The 21119-nt window shown below is 51.5% G+C and overlaps 1 protein-coding gene across 1 annotated transcript in view; it reads right to left on the minus strand.

Moving 5' to 3' along the window:
- Positions 1-21119, minus strand: part of AOX1 (aldehyde oxidase 1) — an 84806-nt gene that overhangs the window by 8588 nt on the left and 55099 nt on the right. Inside the window, exons 21-31 of the mRNA XM_029069086.2 lie at positions 20898-21019; positions 19095-19228; positions 17439-17526; positions 11227-11313; positions 10479-10670; positions 7794-8021; positions 6092-6187; positions 4999-5127; positions 3978-4052; positions 3384-3436; positions 972-1086 (exon numbers count right to left, since the gene is read on the minus strand). Coding sequence (XP_028924919.1) covers positions 972-1086; positions 3384-3436; positions 3978-4052; positions 4999-5127; positions 6092-6187; positions 7794-8021; positions 10479-10670; positions 11227-11313; positions 17439-17526; positions 19095-19228; positions 20898-21019 — 1319 coding nt within the window. The remainder of the gene's footprint in view (positions 1-971; positions 1087-3383; positions 3437-3977; positions 4053-4998; positions 5128-6091; positions 6188-7793; positions 8022-10478; positions 10671-11226; positions 11314-17438; positions 17527-19094; positions 19229-20897; positions 21020-21119) is intronic.

Here is a 21119-nt window from a genome sequence, read left to right on the forward strand (position 1 = left end):
GTCTCTATCTGTTACCGAATTGTATCCCAAGCGCTTAGTACAGTGCTCTACACGTAGTAGGCGCTCAATAAATACGATTGAATGAATACGAGCTAATGGATCGGGGTCCCCGCTCCACTTGGCCTCACAGTTTAAGAGGGAGGGAGCATAGGTATGTTAGCGCCATTTTACAAATGAGGAAACTCAGGCTCAGAGAAGTTGAGTGACTTGCCCAAGGTCACACAACGGACGGAGGGAGGAGCCGGGATTCGAACCCAAATTCCCTTTTTCCCAAACTTGTGCTCTTTCATTCATTCATTCAATCGTATCCCCTTTCTCCCAAACCTGTGCTCTTTCATTCATTCAGTCAGTTCTATTGTCCTCTCCCAAAGGCTTAGTACAGTGTTCTGCACACAGTAAGAGCTCAGTAAATACACTGATTGATTGTTTAACTGATTGACGTTTACTTGTTTTGATGTCTGTCTCCCCCCTTGTAGACTGTGAGCCTGTTGTGAGCAGGGATGGTCTCCTTTTGTGGCTGAATTGTACTGTCCCAAGCACTTAGTACAGTGCTCTGCACACAGTAAGTGCTCTCTAAATACGAGTGAATGAATGAATGAATGTTGTACTCTCCCAAGCACTTAATACAGCGCTATGCACACTGTAAGCGCTCAATAAATACAATCAAATGATTGAATGGATCACAGTGAGTCCCATGTGGGACATGGATTTGGTCTAATCTGATTACCTTGTATCTATCCCAGTGCTTAACACAGTGCCTGGCACGTAGTAAGCACTTAACAAATATGTAAGCTTGTTGTGGGCAGGGAATGCGTCTGTTTATTGTTGTATGGTACTCTCCCAAGCGCTTCGTACAGTGCTCTGCACACAGTAAAAGCTCAATAAATACGATTGAATGAACGATTAAAAAAAAATAAATCTGAGCCGCTTTGACAGTGGTAACTGGAAAAGTCAGGAGTCTTTTTATTCACCTTGTGGGCTCCAGTCAGACAGTCGATTTCCACCTCCGACGCGGCTGCTCCGTAGACGTAGTAAGGAAATGCGTTCCCTTCCTCCTTTTCCCAGTCCATGTTGGTCTGATAGCCCCTGAAGAGAGACAGAAAGCCTTTTGTAACCATTTTTTTCCACCACCGAAGAAATAATAATGATAATAATGATGGTATTTGTTAAGCACTTACTATGTGCCACGCACTGTTCTAAGCGCCGGGGGAGATACAAGGTAAGCGGTTGTCCCACGTGGGGCTCACAGTCCTAATCCTCATTTTACAGATGAGGTAACTGAGGCACAGGGAAGTGAAGCGACTTGCCCAAAGTCACACAGCTGAGAAGTGGCGGAGGCGGCATTAGAACCCAAGACTTCTGACCCAAGTCCGGGCTCTTTTCACTGAGCCATGCTGCTTCTCTGTCTTCCTTGAACTCTTGCCCACCCACACCCTTGCTGGGAATAGTCGCTAAAGAGGGTGGTGGGAAAAGTCTCCTTACTGGGGTTGTCTTTAAAGTCTCCAAAAGGATCTGTGGAGTCCCCGGGTTAATCCCATTTCCTTTTCACTGGCCCCCTCCATTCATCTCTAGTGCTTATGTAATAGTGATAATAATAGTAATAATAATAATAATGATAGCTTCTGTTGCCGGATTGTACTTTCCAAGCGCTTAGTTCAGTGCTCTGCACACAGTAAGCGCTCAATAAATAAGATGGAATGAATGAATGAATGAATGAACTGTGGAACTTGTTAGGTGCTTACTCTATGCCAAGCGTTGTTCTAAGCGCTGGGGTAGACTAAAGCCAATCAGGTTGGACACAGTTCTTGTCCCACAAGAGGCTCACAGTCTTATTCCCATTTTATGGATGAGGCACAGAGAAGCGAAGGGACTTGCCCATGGTCACAGAGCAGACGTGGCTGAGCCACGATTAGAACTAAAGTGATAATAATAATAATATAATGATAATAATAATAATGAGAAGCAGCATGTCTCAGTGGAAAGAGCCCGGGCTTGAGAGTCAGAGGTCACGGGTTCTAATACTGGCTCTGCCGCTTGCCAGCTGTGTGACTTTGGGCAAGTCGCTTCACTTCTCTGTGCCTCAGTTACCGCATCTGTAAAATGGGGATTAAAACTGTGAGCCCCACATGGGACAACCTGATCAACTTGTATGCTCCCAGTGCTCAGAACAGTGCTTAGCACATAGTAAGCGCTTAACAAATACCGTTATTATAATGGTGGTATTTGTTAAGCGCTTACTATGTGCCAAGCACGGTTGTAAGCGCTGGTCCTTCTGACTCTCAGAACTGTGCCCTATCTACTAAGCCACACTGCAAGTTGCAGGTTTACTTCAATCAATCAATCAATCAATCAATCAATCAATCAATTGTAGGTACTATCTACTCTCTGTCGAACACTGTATTAAGCATTTGGGAGAGTTCGAAAGAGTTAGTAAAATCACCTCTTCTCCTTAAGATCACATCTCTCTGCTCTACCTCCTTCCCCTCCCCACAGCACTTGTGTATATGTGTTTATTTGTATATATTATTTATTACTCTATTTTATTAATGATGTGTTTATATCTATGATTCGATTTATCTCGATGGCATTCACGCCTGACTACTTGTTTTGTTGTCCGACTCCCCCTTTTTGACCGTGAGCCCGTCGTTGGGCAGGGATCGTCTCTATCCGTTGCCGAATTGTTCATTCCGATCGCTTAGTGCAGTGCTCTGCACACAGTAAGCGCTCAGTAAATACGATTGAATGAAATAGTTGGCGAAGTTGGCTTAGTTGGGGAAGGCCTCTTGGAGGAGATGGGCTTTCACTAAATACCCAAAATAATGGGGAAGCAGCGTGGCTCAGTGGAAAGAGCCTGGGCTTCAGAGTCAGAGGTCATGGGTTCGAATCTTGGCTCTGCCACTTGTCAGCTGTGTGACTGAGGGCAAGTCCTTTAACTTCTCTATGCCTCAGTTACCTCATCTGTAAAACGGGGATTAACTGCGAGCCTCACGTGGGACATCCTGATTCCCCTGTATCTCCCCCGGCGCTTAGAACAGTGCTCGGCACATAGTAAGCGCTTAACGAATACCAACATTATTATTATTATTAATAAGGCTGCGAAAGAGGGGAGAGTCACTGTTGGTCAGATATGAAGGGGGGGGCGTTCCAGGCCAGAGGCAGGACGTGGGCGAGAGGTCGGCGGCCAGATAGACGAGATGGAGGGACAGCGAGGAGGTTGGCATTAGAGGAGCGGAGTGTGCGGGCGGGATTGGAGTGGGAGAGGAGCGAGGTGAGGTAGAGAATAAGTATTTATCTCCATTTACAGATGAGGGAAAGGAGGCCCAAAGAGGTCAGGAGACTGGCCCAAGGTCACACAGCCGGCAAAAAAAATAAGCTGTATTTACTTGAAATATCCTGTAGCTGAAAGGCTGATGGATTCCTCTATAGCTTTCTGAGCCTGGAAAAGGAAATAAATATTTGAAATAGAGAAAACCAAAGAAAGGAATAGAAGGCCTTGCCTCCTATCCTAAATATTATTCCGGGCTTTAGGGGACTGTGAAGAACCGGGAGACGTCAGCCGGGAGAAATTCCCGCTAACCTCCCACCATCCGGCTCGCGTGGGAAGACTGGACCGGGACGGCGGCTGGGCCGAGGTGGGTGCGGGGGGAAAAGGCCACACCTCTGGAAAAGGCCCACCGACCGGAATAAACCTCGGGACCCCGAGTCTGACCCGGATCCCTCCCGCTGCTGCGACCCCTCGGCTCCAGGGGGACCCGACACAGACCTTCAGCGGGGATCTCTGGCCTGACGGGGCCCCGGGCCCGGCCCTCCCCGACTCTCCCACAGCATTGGGATTCAGGGGGGCAGGAGGTGGATGGGGGGGGGGGGCGTTTGAGGCCCGGAGTAGCCTCTGGACCGGAGGCAGCTCGCTCTGAACCACCCAACATCCCCGAACGTGAGTCCCGACTGACCGTGCCGACGCCCACGGCGGAACTCACCCATTCTTTCCATTTCCCGTTGGGATTTTTCTGGATGATGGGCTCCAGCCTCTCCATGAGGATCTGACAGGCGTTCTGAAGACGGTCGGGGTTCCAGGCAGCGCCGGAAATGAAAACGGTAATAATGATAGCATTTGTTACTACCTACCGAGCCCTGTACTAAGCCCTGGAGTGGATCCAAGCAAATGGGGTTGGACACAGTCCCTGTCCCACGTGGGGCTCACGGTCTCCATCCCCATTTTCCTGATGAGGTCACCGAGGCCCAGAGAAATGAAGCGACTTGCCCGAGGTCACCCAGAAGACGAGTGGTAGAGGCAGAATTAGAACCCTTGACCTTGGGACTTCCAGGTCTGTGCTTTATCCCCCGATTAGACTGTGAGCCCATTGATGGGCAGGGATTGTCTCTATCTGTTGCCGAATTGTCCATTCCAAGCCCTCAGTACAGTGCTCTGCACATAGTAAGCGCTCAATAAATACTATTGGATGAATGAATGAAATATCTACTATACCTTGAACGCCGCCGAACGAAGGTACGGGCAGGTGGCTGACGGAGCGAGACCAGACCGGCCCGCATCTACGCCCAGCCAAGTCGGTCTCCGACCGCTTACATTTCCACTCCCGTTTCCCCAACTTTACCCTCCGACCCTAATCAGCCACAGGCACCATCTTGAAAATAGTCGGCCAACGAGGACGGCGAAAACCACAGCGGAGCCCAGAGCAGATCACAGAGAAGCAGCGTGGTCCAGTGGGTAGAGCTCGGGCCCTGGCACCGGAAGGACCTGCCTTCTAATCCCGGCTCCGCCACTTGTCTGCCGTGTGACCTTGGGTAAATCACTTCTCTAGGCCTCAGTTCCCTCATCTATAAAATGGGGATTAAGACTGTGAGCCCCATGTGGGACAGGGACTGCGTCCAACTTGATCTGCTTGTATCCACCCCAGCGCTTAGTACCGTGCCTGGCACAGATTAAGCGCTTAACAAATACCACGGTTATTATCGTTATTATTATTCTTATTTTGGAACCTGCACCGCTCGGCCGTTGACGTCGGTCCCCATGGATCCTGCCGTGAAGAAGGCGTTGGGCACCGTCGCGGTGTTCGTGTCGGACAGGTGGATGGACGACATCGGGATGTTCAGTTCACGGCTGGCGACCTGCAGTAACGATAACAGCCACAGTCATCATTGTCGTCGTGACGACAATAATAGCGGTTAAGCATCTGCCACGTGACAGACACTGTACTAAGCACTAGGGTAGATATGGGATAATCGGGTTGGACCCAGCGCCTGTCCCATTTGGGCTCAGATCCAAGGTGGAGGAAGAACAGGTACTCGATCCCCATTTTACAGATGAGGAAACTGAGTCCCGGAAAAGTTACCGGGATTTGCCAGCAGGCAGATGGCGGAGCTGAGATTAGAACTCAGATCTCCCGACTGTCAGCCCCTTACCCTCACCACCAGGCCCCACTGCTCCCCACTGCAAGGGACCCAAAGGAGCCTATTTCTAACTTCACCCAAGAGCTCAAGGCCAGTACGGGCCTTTCTTTAGCCGCTCCGGTGAACCTACAGTCAGCCGATCGTATCTTTTGAGCGCTTACTGTGTGCAGAACACTGTACTAAGCGCTTGGGAGAGTACAATATAATAGTAATCAGTTACATTTCCCACGCTCAGTGAGATTTCTGGTTATCTGGATGAAAATGTTTATTCTCAGTCCATGCCTGACTCAGAAACCATTTGGGCCTTGAAAATGCAGCGGCTGCGGTCCGTTAAAGGAAGAGTCCGAAGTCCCTGGTCACCGGATTTCCCGAGTGGCTTTTCCCGTGCAGCTGCATCCAAATCATAATAAACAATAATAATCATAATAATTGTGATATTTGTTAAACGCTTAGTGTGTGCTAAGCAGTTGTTCTAGGCGCTGGGATAGATAGAAGAAAACCAGTTTGGACACAGTCCCTGTCCCACTTGGGGATCACGGTCTTATCCTCCATTTTCCAGATGAGGTAACCGAGGCCCAGAGAAGTGCAGTGACTTGCCCAGGGTCACACCACCGACAAGCGGTGGGGCGGGGATTAGAACCCACGGCCTCTGACTCCCACTAGGCCCCGCCGGTTGCCTCACCTGGATCATTTTGGTGTGAAGTCCTTGTCCCATCTCACAGCCGCCGTGGGCCACCAGCACCGACCCATCGCTGTAGATGTGAACCAGGGCGGAGGCCTGAAGGAACGACCAGACAAAGGTCACGGCTCGGACCCGGCCGTCGGTCGGGCGGTCGAACTTATCGAGCGCTTACTCTGTGCAGAACGCTCTACGGAGCGCCCGGGAGAGTAGATTATAAGACACACGTTCCCTGCCCACAACAAGCTTACAGTCTAGGAGGGGAGACGGACCTTAATGGAAACAATAAATGGCAGATATTCATTCGTTCACTCAGTGGCACTTATTGAGCGCTTACCGTGTGCAGAGCACTGTACTGAGCAGTTGGGAGAAGACAATATAAAAATAAACACATTCCCTGTCCACAATAATAATGATAATGCTGGCATCTGTTAAGCGCTTACTCTGCGCCAAGCGCTGTTCTAAGCGCTGAGCACTGGCCTAAGCGCTGCACAGGTTTACAGTCTAGAAGGGGAGGCGGACATGAATAGAAAGAAATGAATGACGGATACGGAGGTGAGCGGTGTGGGGCTGGGGGGGGGGGGGCGGTGAAGAAAGGGAGCAAGTCAGGACGGCGCAGAAGGGGGTGGGAGAAGAGGAGAGGAGGGCTCAGTCAGGGAAGGCTTCTTGGAGGAGGTGGGCCTTTCACTAAGGCTTTGAAGATCCGTCTTTTCCTCTCCATCCAGACGGCGATCGTGCTGGTACAAACTCTCATAATATCCCGACTGGATTATTGTGTCAGCCTCCTCTCGGATCTCCCTTCCTCCCGTCTCTCCCCGCTGCCCGGCTCATCTTCCTGCAGAAACGCTCTGGGCCTGTCACTTCCCTCCTCAAAACCCTCCAGTGGTTGCCTATCGACCTCCGCATGAAACAAAAACTTCTCACTCTGGGCTTCAAGGCTGTCCATCACCTTGCCCCCTCCTGCCTCTCCTCCCTTCTCTCTTTCTCCTGCCCACCCCGCACCCTCCGCTCCCCTGCCGCCCACCTCCTCACCGTCCCCACTTCGCACCTGTCCCGCCTTCGACCCCCGGCCCACGTCCTCCCGCGGTCCCGGAAGGCCCTCCCTCCTCCCCTCCGCCAAACTCGTTCTCTTCCCCTCTTCAAAGCCCTTCTGAGAGCTCACCTCCTCCAGGAGGCCTTCCCACACTCAGCCCCCTCTTTCTCTCTACTCTTCCTCCCCTCTCCCCACACCCTCTGCTCTTCCCCCTTCCACTCCCCTCAGCACTGTGCTTAGTTGTATATCTTATTTATTACCTTATTTATTTTGTTAATGAGGCATACATCCCCATGATTCTATTTATCTTGATGATGTTGTCTTGTTTTTGTTTTGTTCTCTTTTGTTTTGCAGCTTGTCTCCCCCGTTTAGACTGTGAGCCCATCAGTAGGCAGGGATTGTCTCTATCTGTTGCCGAATTGGACATTCCAAGCACTTAGTACAGTGCTCTGCACATAGTAAGCCCTCAATAAATACTATTGAATGAATGAATGAAGGGGGAAAGTAACTCCTTGAAGAAGTCATTCATTGAAGAAGCCTCGCTTCATTAATTAATTCATTCGATCGATCGTATTTATTGAACGCTTACTGCGTGCGAAGCCCTGTACTAAGCATTTGGCAGAGTAGCCCGCAACACTAAACAGACACATTTCCTGCCCACGACCAGCTCACCTGATGAAAATAGCCAGTGGGAAGTCCAATGGTGAACTTCATGGGGACAATGGCGATTCCTTTCTTCTTCCAGTAATTCCTCTCGTTAAATTCCTCTGTCGCCTTCCTTCTACCGGAGAAGGACGATTTCTCCAAACACTCTTTCCAGCATTTTCTCAGCGCTTCCGGATTGAAAGTCTGCTGGTAAGCCGTTCGGCTCACGGTTTTGTACATGTTTATCTCTCTGACCTGGAACGGGCGGAAAGGAAATCAGGTTGTTAGGAGAAACAGCGCGGCCTGAGCGGGAAAAGCGCGGGCCCGGGAGTCAGAGGACCTGGGTTCCGATTCCGGCTCCGCCGCCTGTCTGCCGTGTGACCTTGGGCAAGGCGCTGCACGTCTCTGGGCCTCAGTTATTCAGACTGTCACCTGTCGGTCAGTCAGTCGTCTTTATCCAGCGCTTAGAACAGTGCTCTGTACACAGTGAGCGCTTAACAAATACCAACATTATTATTATCAAGCGCTCACTGTGTGCAGAGCACCGTACTAAGCCCTTGGGAGACTATGGAATATAACAGTGTAGCCCACGACGAGATGGGGATTAAGATCGTGAGCCCCAAGTGGGACAGGGACCGTGTCCAACCCGATTATCTTGTATCTACCTCAGGGTTTAGCACAGTGCCTGGCACGTGGTAAGGGTTTCACAGATACTATTAAAAAAAATTCCAGGTGGAGCTGGAAGAGACGCTTGGAAGGGTGGGGATTTAGTTCCACCGGAGAGTTCGTGTCCACCTTGTGTTTCGGCTCCAGTTCCGTTAGAGAATTAGGGAATGCCAATCCACCGGTCAGCCCATTGTATTTATTGAGCGCTTACTACGTGCAGAGCACTGCGACAGCACAGTGCAACGGAATCATCGGACACCTGCCTTTCCCGAACCGAGCTTACAGTCTAGAGGGCGAGAAGGACAGGAACGCGAATAAATCATTTATAATATCGAATTTAAAGGTATGTACGTAAATGTTGTGGGTTTGGAGAGACAATCAAATGTCCAAAGGTCACAGCTCCAAGGGTAAGCCTAGCTGGTTGTGGGATCCTGCTTGGGTAAAGCGCTTAGTACAGTGCTCTGCGCACAGTACGCGCTCAAGAAATACGAGTGAATGAATTGCGTGTCTTGGGATCAGAAGAGGTGATCTATGTGTATTCGTTCATCCAATCGTATTTTTTGAGCGCTTACTGTGCGCACCGAACTGTACTGAGCGCTTGGGAGAGGACAATAAAAGAATAAACGGACACATTCCCTGCCCACGGTGAGCTTACAGTCTAGAGGGGGAGAAAACCCTGTCACCAAATCCTGTCTATCCTACCTTCACAGCATGTGTGTATCTCTCTGTGGCACGTGTGGGGTCGGACACGGTGTGGATTTTCACCAAATTGGGGTCTTGCAGGGAGGGGGTGTTGTGTGGGGGTGAAAGCTTAGGATGCATTATTAATAATAATAATAATAATAATAATATTTGTTAAGCACTCACTAAGCACTGGGGTGAATACAAACAAATGTTGCTAACCTTCTCACGGTGCCTCCATCTCACCTGTCTCACCGCCGACCCCTGACCCACGTCCTGCCTCGGAACGCCCCCCTTCCTCAAATCCCACAGACGGTGACTCTTCCCCCTCTTCAAAGCCTTACTGGAGGCCCATCTCCTCCAAGAGGCCTTCCCAGACTGAGTCCCACTTTTCCGCCTCCGCCATTCCCTTCTGCGTCGCCCTGACCCGCTCCCTTTGCTCTTCCCCCTCCCAGTCCCTCACCATTTCTGTCCAGATCGCTCATTTCATTTCTTCGCGTTGCTGTCTGTCTCCTCCTCCTAGACTGTGAGCTCGTTCTGGGCAGGGAATGCCACCGGTTATTGGCGTATCGTCCTTTCCCGAGTTAAGCAGCGAGGTTTAGCGGAAAGAGCCCGGGTTTGGGAGTCAGAGGTTGTGGGTTCTAATCCCGACTCTGCCACTTATCAGCTGTGTGATTTTGGGTAAGTCACTTCACTTCTCTGTGCCTCAGTGACCTCATCTGTCAAATGGGGATGAAGACCGTGAGCCCCATGAGGGACACCCTGATGACCTTGTATCTACCCCAGCGTTTAGAACAGTGCTTGGCTCATATTAAGTGCTTAACCCCTTGTCAACTGTGTGACTGTGGGCAAGTCACTTCGCTTCTCTGTGCCTCAGTTCCCTCATCTGTAAAATGGGGATGAAGACTGTGAGCCTCATCTGGGACAACCTCATTCCCCTGTATCTCCCCCAGCGCTTAGAACAGTGCTCCGCACATAGTAAGCGCTTAACAAATACCAACAAATACCGTTATTATCATATTAGTAGTGGTACAGTGCTCCGCACACAGTAAGTGCTCAATAAATAGGACTGACTGAATGAATGAAATCGGGCTGGACGCAGTCCTTGTCCCCCGTGGGGCTCACAGACTTAATCCCCATTTTACGGATGAGGTCGCTGAGGCACAGAAAAGTGAAGTGACTTTCCCAAGGTCACACAGCAGACAAGTGGCAGAGCCGAAATTAGAACCCGGGTCCTCGTGACTCCCGAGCCTGGGCTCTCTCCACTAGGCCACGCTGCTTCTTCAGTTGACCATGTGATGCTTGGGGTGCCGTGTGTTTGGGGGTGAAGGCTCAGGCCAGTTGACCCCGTGGTCCCGTGGGTACCTGCTCTGGGGTTAGGTCACACTTGGCCGCCACCGCCGTTATGTACGATTCCACGACCAGCGTCCCCTGAGGAAAACCGAACCCTCGGAAAGCCGTGTTGGAGGGCAGGTGGGTTTTACAGGCGCGGCCCCGGCACCGGAAGTTGGGAATGTCGTAGGTGTTCTCGGACTTCAGCACGACGTACTCGATGACCTAAAACAGAAAGAAAGGTTCGCCTCCGTCAGATCGCCGGGCCTCGGAATTTCTGACCGTCGGCAACTCTTTACCGGGCGCATAGCTCTCCACTTTATATTCCATTCCCTGTCGAGCATTTTCTCTCCCAAGGGGCAGAATGGTATTTGTTAAACGCTCACTCTGTGCCAAGCGCTGTTCTGAATCAGCAATTATCCTAAGCAGGGAAGCGGTGTGGCCTAATGGATAGATCCTGGAACTGGCAGTCAGAAGGATCTGGCTTCTGATCGGCTCCGCCCCGTATCTGCCGCGTGACCTTGGGTGAGTCACCTCATTTCTCTGTGCCTCAGTTCCCTCGTCTGTAAAATGGGGATTAAAGCCGTGAGCCCCATGCCCACATCCATCCAGATTAGCTTCCCCAGCGCTTAGTACAGTGCCCGGAACGGAGTAAGCGCTTAACGAATACCACCGAAAAAAGGGCGGGAAAGGAGCATCGCTTACTTAACCTATGGAAGGTTGAAGAGGGAGCTTCGCGTTCCATTTTGGACCCGTGAAGTTACGGTTGTTAGATTCTTACCAGTTCCGATTCATCCGGGGTACAGCCTCCGTTGGTATAATACTCCACGTCCGCAGCCTTGATGACGCCGTTGTTCATGAAGCCAATCTGCAATCGGCCAATCGAACCAGTTGGTCAACCAACTGCCCCCCGGCTCTTACTCCCCTGCTTTCAAACGTGCCCGTGTATCCCCTAACCTAGAAGAAATCCTCCCCCGACCCCAGTTATCATTCCATTTCCCTCCCTCCATTCCTTTCCAAACTCCTCGAGTGAATTGTCTACATTCTCTGCCTCCACTTCCCCTCTTCTGATTCTCTCCTCGATCCCCTTGCCGTCTGGCCTCCCTCCTCTTCTCGCCAAGGTCAGCAGAGACCTTCTTGCCAAATCCAACAGCTTCTGCTCCATCCTAATCATCTTGGACCTCTCAGCTGCCTTTGATAGCGGATCGAGCACCGGCCTGGGACCCAGAAGGCCATGGGTTCTAATCCTGGCTCTGCCACTTGTCTGCTGTGTGAGCGCGGACTTCACTTCTCTGGGCTACAGTTTCCTCATCTGGAAAATGGGGATCGAGACCGGGAGCCCCACGTGGGACAGGGACTGTGCGCTTAACAAATCTCATAATAATAATTATTATTATTATTACTACAGACCACCCTCTTCTCCTGGAAACATTATCCCACCTCAGCTTCACTGACACTGTCCTCTCCTGGCTCTTCTCCCAGGTCTCTGGCTGTTCCTTCTCAGACTCTTTTTCTGGCTTCATCTGCCATCTCTACGTGGATGATTCCCCGATATGCCTCTCCGTCCCTTCTCTCTCTCCCTCTCTGCAGTCTCACATTTCCTCCTGCCTTCAGAACATCTCTACTTGGATGTCCTGCGGTCTTCCCCGTGACTCTTCAATCACTGTAGACAACACCGCCACCCTCCTTATCTAACGATCCCGTAACTTTGGCGTTATCTTCGGCTCACCTCTCTCCTTCAACCCGTCACTAAATCCTGTTGATTTTACCTTCACAGCATCTCTAGAATCTGCCCCCTCCTCCAATAGCTCATCCTATGCCATCTAGATTAGAGCATCAGCTTCCTCGCTGACTTCCCGGCCTCCTGGCCCTCCACTCTCCGGACCATGCTTCACTCTGCTGCCTGGATCATTTTTCTAAAAAAACAGCTCACTTCATGTCTCCCCCATCCTCAATTCAATTAATCAAGCAAAGGTGTTCCCTGAGCGTTAAACTGTGGGCGGAGCACTCTACTAAGAGGTTGGAAGAGGAAAATACAATTGGTAGAGACCCATTCCCTGCCCATAGAAGTTGCCCATCCACCTCTGCCTCAAACAGAAACTCCTTTCCGTCGGCCTTAAGACACTCGATCAGTTCGCACCTTCCTTCCTTACCTCGCTGTTCTCCTAGTACAGCTCACCCTCCACATTTTGCTTCTCTCTCACCATCCTACTCATTCATTCATTCGATAGTATTTATTGAGCGCTTACTATGTGCAGAGCACCGTACTAAGCGCTTGGAATGGACAAATCGGCAACAGATAGAGACGGTCCCTGCCCTTTGACGGGCGCACGGTCTAATCGGGGGAGACGGGCGGACGAGAACGATGGCGATAAATAGAGTCGAGGGGAAGAACGTCTCGTAAAAACGATGGCGACTAAATAGAATCGAGGCGATGTACCTTTCATTAACAAAATAAATAGGGTAATAAATATATACAGTTGAGCGGACGAGTACAGTGCTGAGGGGATGGGAAGGGAGAGGAGAAGGAGCAGAGGGAGATGGGGGGAAAAGAGGGTTAAGCTGCAGAGAGGTGAAGGGGGGTAGAGGGAGCAGAGGGAAAAAAGGGGGGAGCTCACTCTGGGAAGGCCTCTTGGAGGAGGTGAGCTTACTGCCTCGCCCACGTCCTCCCTCTGGCCCCGCTAATCCCCTACTACAATCCTAAACCTGCACATTTCCCCTTTGAAGGTCCACCTCCTCCAAGAGGCCTTCCCTGACTAAGCCCTTCTTCCCTCCTCTCCCTCTTCCTTCTGCGTCGCCCTGACATGTTCCCTTCATTCACTCCCTCCTCCACCAGCCCCACAGCACATATATCCAGATCTCTAACGTTTTGATTTCTATTAATGTCTGTCTCTCCCTCTAGTCTGTAAACTCAGTGTGGGCAGGGAATGTGTTGATTGTTGTATTGTCCTCTCCCAAGTGCTTAGTACAGTGGTCCCCACACAGTAAGCGCTCAATAAATATGATTGAATGAGAATGAACATTTTGCTTCTCTAATAATTACGGTATTTTATAAGCACTTATTAGGTGCCCAGCACTGTTCTAAGCACAGGGGTAATAAGGTAATCGTGTCGTCCCAAGTGGGGCTCACAGTCTTCATCCCCATTGTATAGATGAGGTCATCGAGGCAGGGAGAAGAGAAGTGGCTTGCCCAACATCACCCAGCAGATAAGCGGCGGAGCCGGGATTAGAACCCACGTCTCCTGACTCCCAAGCCCGTGCTCTTTCCATTAAGCCACGCTGCTTTTCCAGTGCCACTCTACTCACTGTACCTTATCTTGTCTTTCTCGCCCACATCTTCCCCCTGGCCTGGAACTCCCTTTCCCATCATTTCTGACGGACGGCCACCCTCCCCACCTTCAAAGCCCTTTTAAAACCACATCTCCTCCCAGGTGACTAAGCCCTCACTTCTATTTATCCTCCCTTCCGAGTCACCTGTGTACTTGGATCTGTACCCCCATAAACACTTTTTTAAAAATGGTATTTGTCAACCACTTACTTGGTGCCAGCCCGAGGGAGATAGGAGGTGGTCAGATAGGACACAGTCCAAAATGGAGATTAAGACTGTGATCCTCAGGTGGGAACTCATTCGCTCCCACGGCTTCAACTATCATCTCTATGCAGTTGACACCCAAATCTACATCTCCTCCCCTGTTCTCTCCCCCTCCCTTCTGGCTCGGATCTCCTCCCGCCTCCGGGACGTTTCAACCTGGATGTCTGCCCGCCACCTAAAACTCAACATGTCCAAAACTGAGCTCCTTATCTCCCACCCGAGCCTTGTCCTCTTCCTGACTTCCCTATCACCGTGGACGGTACGACCATCCTTCCCGTCTCTCGGGCCCACGACCTCGGTATCATCTTCGACTCGGCTCTCTCGTTCAGCCCACGCGTCCGATCCGTCATCGAGACCCGCCGGTCTCACATTTACAGTACCGCCAAGATCTGCCCTTTCCTCTCCATCCAAATGGCTATCGAACTAGTACAAGCTCTCATAATATCCAGGCCGGATTATTGTATCAGCCTCCTCTCTGTTCTCCCTTCCTCCCGTCTCTCCCCGCTCCAGTCTATTCTTCAATCCGCTGCCCGGATCATCTTTCTGCAGAAACGCTCTGGGCCCGTCACTCCCTTCCTTAAAAACCTCCAGTGGTTGCCTATCCACCTCCGCACGAAATAAAAACTTCTCACTCTGGGCTTCGAGGCTGTCCATCCCCTGGCCCCCTCCTACCTCACCTCCCTTCTCTCTTTCTCCTGCCCACCCCACTCGCTCCGCTCCTCTTCTGCCGCCCGCCTCCTCACCGTCCCCCATTCACGCCTATCCCGCCGTCGACCCCTGGCCCACGTCCTCCTGCCATCCTGGAACGCCCTCCCTCCTCACCTCTGCCAAACTAACTCTCTTCCCCTCTTCAAAGCCCTACCGAGAGCTCACCTCCTCCAAGAGTCCTTCCCACACTGAACTTCCCCTTTTCCCTCTAGCTCCCTCTCTGCTCCCCCTCTCCTCTCTGCTCCCTTCCCCCTTCACCTCCCCTCAGCTAAGCCCCCTTCCCCTCCCCTCAGCACTGTGCTCATTTGTATATGTATTTATTACCCTATTAATTTTGTTAATGAGGTGTCCATCCCCTTGATTCCATTTATTGTGATTATGTTGTCTTGTTTTTGTCGGTCTGTCTCCCCCGATTAAACTGTGAGCCCGTCAGTGGGCAGGGATTGTCTCTATCTGTTGCTGAATTGTGCATTCCAAGCGTTTAGTACAGTTCTCTGCACATAGTAAGTGCTCAATAAATTCTATTGAATGAATGAATGAATAGGGACTGTGTCCAACCTGATCAGCTTGTAACTACCCCAGTGCTTAGTACAGTACCTAGCACACAGTAAGTGCTTAACAAATACCATTACCATTATCAAATACCATTAAAAAAAGGACCTTAATAATAAAATAATAATAATGTTGGTATTTGTTAAGCTCTTACTATGTGCAGGGCACTGTTCTAAGCGCTGGGGTAGATACAGGACAATCAGGTTGTCCAGCATGAGGCTCACAGTCTTAATCCTCATTTTACAGATGAGGGAACTGAGGCCCAGAGAAGTGAAGCGACTTGCCCACAGTCACACAGCTGACAAGTGGCAGAGCCGGGATTTGAACCCATGACCTCTGGCTCCCAAGCCCATGCTCTTTCCACTGAGCCACGTTGCTTCTCTGGGTGTGGTAAGTATTTAAGTAGTTAGAGCACGGGCCTGGGTCTCCTACGCTGGAGCCTCCTCCCCCTCCCATCCTTTAACTGTTGGAGTTCCTCAAGGGTCAGTTCTTGGCCCTCTTCTGTTCTCCATTTACACTCACTCCCTCGGTGAACTCATCCGCTCTCACGGCTTTGACTACCATCTCTACGCGGATGACACGCAGATCTACATCTCCGCCCCTGTCCTCTCCCCCTCCCTTCAGGCTCGCATCTCCTCCCGCCTCCGGGACGTCTCCACCTGGATGTCGGCCCGCCACCTAAAACTCAACATGAGCAAGACTGAGCTCCTCATCTTCCCTCCCGAGCCCGGTCCGCTCCCAGACTTCTCCATCACCGTGGATGGCACGACCATCCTTCCCGTCCCGCAGGCCCGCAATCTCGGTGTCATCCTTGACTCGTCCCTCTCGTTCACCCCACACATCCTATCCGTTACCGAGACCTGCCGGTTTCACCTCTACAATATCGCCAAGATCCGCCCTTTCCTCTCCACCCAAACGGCTACCTTACTGTTACGGGCTCTCGTTATATCCCGGCTAGACTACTGTGTCAGCCTTCTCTCTGACCTCCCTTCCTCCTCTCTCGCCCCGCTCCGGTCTATTCTTCACTCCGCTGCCCGGCTCATCTTCCCGCAGAGACGATCTGGGCATGTCACTCCCCTTCTTAAACAACTCCAGTGGTTGCCTATCGACCTCCGCTCCAAACAAAAACTCCTCACTCTAGGCTTCGAGGCTCTCCATCACCTTGCCCCTTCCTACCTCTCCTCCCTTCTCTCTTTCTACCGCCCACCCCGCACGCTCCGCTCCTCCGCCGCCCACCTCCTCGCCGTCCCTCGGTCTCGCCTATCCCGCCGTCGACCCCCCGGGTCACGTCCTCCCGCGGTCCCGGAACGCCCTCCCTCCTCACCTCCGCCAAACTGATTCTCTTTCCCTCTTCAAAACCTTACTTAAAACTCACCTCCTCCAAGAGGCGTTCCCAGACTGAGCTCCTCTTCCCCCTCTACTCCCTCTGCCATCCCCCCTTTACCTCTCCGCAGCTAAAGCCTCATTTTCCCCTTTTCCCTCTGCTCCTCCACCTCTCCCTTCCCATCCCCACAGCACTGTACCCGTCCGCTCGACTGTATATATTTTCGTTACCCTATTTATTTTGTTAATGAATTGTACATCGCCTTGATTCTATTTAGTTGCCATTGTCTTTACGAGACGTTCTTCCCCTTGACGCTGTTTAGTGCCATCGTTCTCGTCTGTCCGTCTCCCCCGATTAGACCGTAAGCCCGTCAAACGGCAGGGACTGTCTCTATCTGTTGCCGACTTGTTCATCCCAAGCGCTTAGTACAGTGCTCTGCACATAGTAAGCGCTCAATAAATACTATTGAATGGAATGAGTTATTAGGACCCGGGTTCTAATCCCGGCTCTGCCGCTTGTCTGCTGTGTGAACTTGGGCAAGCCGCTTCACTTCTCTTGGCCTCAGTTACCTCATCTGTACAATGGAGATTGAGACTGGGAGCCCCACGTGGGACAGGGACTGGGTCCGACTCGATTACCTTATATCTATCCCCAAACTCTATGGATGCACAGGCGAGAATGACTTAATGACAGAAGATGGGATGTTCTGAAGAGGGTGTGTCCTTGGAATAGCTATGGGTCGGAAACCACTTGATGGCATTCGAAGAAGACTCCAGCTCTTAGTACAGTCCCTGCCCGCAATTATTATTATTCTCACCTTATATTTTGCAAACAGGGGGTGGCGTCCGGCTGTGATCAACATGTCATCTCCTCGCTCCAGTACTAAGCGAACTGGTCTGCCAGTCCTAAAGGAAACACAGAAATGAAGATCGCTAGGCCTCGAGACTCACTGGTTCCCCATCAGCTCCCTGACAGGGCTGGCCCGGGCGCGGCGGATTCTGGAGAATTCCCCGTGGATTGGAGCCCGGGGATTTCTCTCAGCCACGTCTGGCTCCGAGCCGCTCCCTGCTCTCCCGGAACTCGGCAGGAGCGTGGAGCAGCTCGGAGTCAGGGAGGAGAGGGGAGGAGAGGGATCCATTCATTTCTTCTCCCTTCCTCCTGGCCCTGCCCTCTCCACTGAGGCAAGGTGAGGGTCAAGTGAGCGCCTGAGGCCTTCTGAATTTTTAAAACGACGGAGTCGGGGAGGTTGTGGCTGTGGCTGAGACGATTGATGAACCCTGAGCGGGCCTGTCTGAGCGGAGGGGAAGACTGAAATTCCTCCTCTAACCACAGTGCTCAGCAGCTCCTTAAGCGCTGGGAGAAGTACAAGCTAATCAGGTTAGACACAGTCTTAATCCCCATTTTACAGATGAGGGAACTGGGGCCCGGAGAAGTGAAGTGACTCGCCCAAGGTCGCACAGCGGGCAGATCTGGGATTAGAACACAGCCAAACTAACTCTGTTCCCCTCCTCAAAGCCCTACTGAGAACTCCCCTCCTCCAGGAGGCCTTCCCAGACTGAGCCCCCCTTTCCTGCCGCTCTTCCCCTCCCCTTCCCCCCTTCTGCCCTCTGGAATGTGCTCATCTGTATATATTGTTACCCTATTTATTTTGTTAACGAGGTGTAGATCTCCACGATTCTATTTATCTTGATTATGTTATTTTGTTTTGTCCTGTTTTGCTTTGCTGTCTGTCTCCCCTGTTTAGACTATGAGCCCGTTACTGGGCAGGCATGGTCTCTATCTGTTGCTGAATTGGACATTTCAAGTGCTCAGTACAGTGCTCTGCACATAGTAAGTGCTCAATAAATACTATTGAATGAATGAATGAATGAACACAGGTCCTTCTGACTCCCTGGCCCAGGCTCTACCTATCGGGCCTTGCTGTTTTTCTATGTGTTAAGCGCTTAGTATGTGTGAAACACTGTGCTGGGGTAGAGATAAGATAATCAGGTCAGACATAGTCTCTGTCCCGCATGGGGCTCCTGGTTGATTCATTCATTCAACTGTGTTCATTGAGCGCTTACTTTGTGCAGAGAACTGTACTGAGCGCTTGGGAGAGTACACTACAACAACAAACAGACGCGTTCCCTGCCCACAGTGAGTTTATGGAGAGAAGAGGGATCCAACGGGGATTAAGGTTGAGCCCCTCTCAAGGGGGATTGAGAGGCGCTCCCTCCGGACTCTAAGAAGAAGCGTGACCTAACGGAAGAAGGACAGAATTCAGGGGGCGGGTCAGGGCACCGTCCCATTTTACAGATGAAGAAACTGAGGCCCAGAGAGATAAACTGAATCCCCCATGGTCACCCCCAGCAGGCCGGTGGCAGAGCTGGGATTAGAAGGTGGGATCGATCAGACAATCAATCTCCCGCCCCACAGTCCCGCGTTCCACCCACGGGGCCACAGGGCGCCGCCCCGCTCCCCGGAGCTCACTCACTTATTGGCCGCCACCGCCACGACGGCCCCCAGGAGCGCCGGCTTGGTCACCTTCCCCCCGAATCCGCCGCCCGTTCGTCTCATGTGGCAAAAGATCCGGCTCTTCGAGACGCCCAACACCTCAGCCACTCTGTCCTGCAGGAGACAGCTCGGCATCAGGGCCGGCGGACGACGGGACGGTCGGCAAAAGCTCCTCAGGAGTCCTCGTCGTAGCCCCGAGGCTGGTGAGCTTCGCCCGACTTAGTCCGGCGAAAAGCCGGGAGTCGCGGTTACTTGCAGGCCGACAATCCCGCGGTCCGCCTTCAGCCCAGGCGCCTGAAGCTTCATTCATTCAACCAGTCGTGTTTACTGAGCGCTCAGTGTGTGCAGAGCACTGTACTAAGCTTCTCCCCCACCAATTGATTGTATTTATTGGGCGCAGAACCCTGTACTGAGCCCTTGGAAGAATGTCGGGGGGAGAATAGCTATGACTCCTCCCTCAAGGAGCTTGCGGTCTAGCATCTAGACCTTCAGTGAGAAGAGAAAAGAAAAATGGATCTGTAGATGAGTGAGGGCTTATGAGAAGCAACGTGGCTCAGTGGAAAGAGCCCGGGCTTGGGAGTCGGAGGTCACGGGTTCTAATCCCGGCTCTGCCGCTTGTCAGCTGGGTGACCCTGGGCAAGTCACTTCACTTCTCTGGGCCTCAGTGACCTCATCTGGAAAATGGGGATGAAGAGCGTGAGCCCTACGCGGGACTCTACCCCATCTACCCCAGCTCTTAGAACAGTGCTCGGCACGTAGGAAGCGCTTAACAAAAACCAACATTATTATTATTACTATTATTATTATTTTAACCAGCAGGGCTGCAAATCGATTTGTTTGCAAGTGCTGCGGAAGGGTGCGAGTGGGAAAAGTAGCTCACAAATACCAAATGCAAAAGAATTAAGGGAGAAAAGTCACTCGACACAAGCGTAGCCAGGTGATAAGCATCCTCGGAAAAGACAAGTTCCAACTTCACAAAAGACACGATTTGTGTCCCCCTTCCTTGTAACCTGACGAGACGCTCGAGCTCTCTCTAAAGATTGTTAGACTGTAAGATCCTGGAGGGCGGAGAACACCTGTCTTGTTTCTCCCCGTACTCTTGGGTGCCTACTACAGTGTCCTGCACTCAAGAGGTGCTCAATAAATACCCCGGTTGATGATGATGACGATGGTGATGAGCTGAGAAATGAGGACCCTAAACCCAAGCTTCAAGCAGGAAAAACTTCTCATTCATTCATTCGATCGTATTTATTGAGTGCTTACTGTGTGCAGAGCACTGTACTAAGCGCTTGGGAGAGAACAACGTAACAATAAATAGATACATTCCCTGCCCATGATGAGCTCGTGGGTCTTGGTTGGGGGGTGAAGGAGGGAGAGTCACTCCATTTCCTGGAGTTCGTGTGGCCTGATTTCGTCGGGTCAACCCTGTAGTCTACTGGAATCGATCCATTGGTGGTATTTATTGAGCGCTTAGTGTGCGTAGAGTGCTGTACTAAGCGCTTGGGAGAAGACAATAGGGCAGAGTTGGTAGACGTGTTCCCAGCCCGAGTCGAGTTTATAGTTTATACGCGCTCTCCCGAGGCCATGTAGAATCGTTGAGGGCAGGGAATGTGTCTTTTTATTGCTGTACTGCCCTCTCCCAAGCGCTTAATATAGTACTCTGCACACAGTAAGCGCTCAATAAATACGATTGAATGAGTGAATCATCCGCTTGGACCACTCGCTGGGGGCTGAAGGAGGAGGGCAGGGGGAGAGTTGGCTACCCAAAGGCGCGCTGGGCTACCTGGACGTATTCTGGGTACTGTGATCCCACGTGGATCTCCATCTCTTCTTCCTCTTTCGGGATAGCCAAGACCGTCTGGGTTTCCATGTAAAAATGCTCCTGCCCTTCTACGTGGATCTCTCCTACGATCAGACAAAGGGGATCAATCGATCGATCTGTGGCATTGATCGAGTGCTTATTGTGTGCAGAGCACTGGACTACACGCTCGGGAGAGGACGTTAG

The sequence above is a fragment of the Ornithorhynchus anatinus genome, chromosome 7 (assembly GCF_004115215.2).
Source record: "Ornithorhynchus anatinus isolate Pmale09 chromosome 7, mOrnAna1.pri.v4, whole genome shotgun sequence".
In the NCBI taxonomy this organism is placed as follows: Eukaryota; Metazoa; Chordata; class Mammalia; order Monotremata; family Ornithorhynchidae; genus Ornithorhynchus; species Ornithorhynchus anatinus.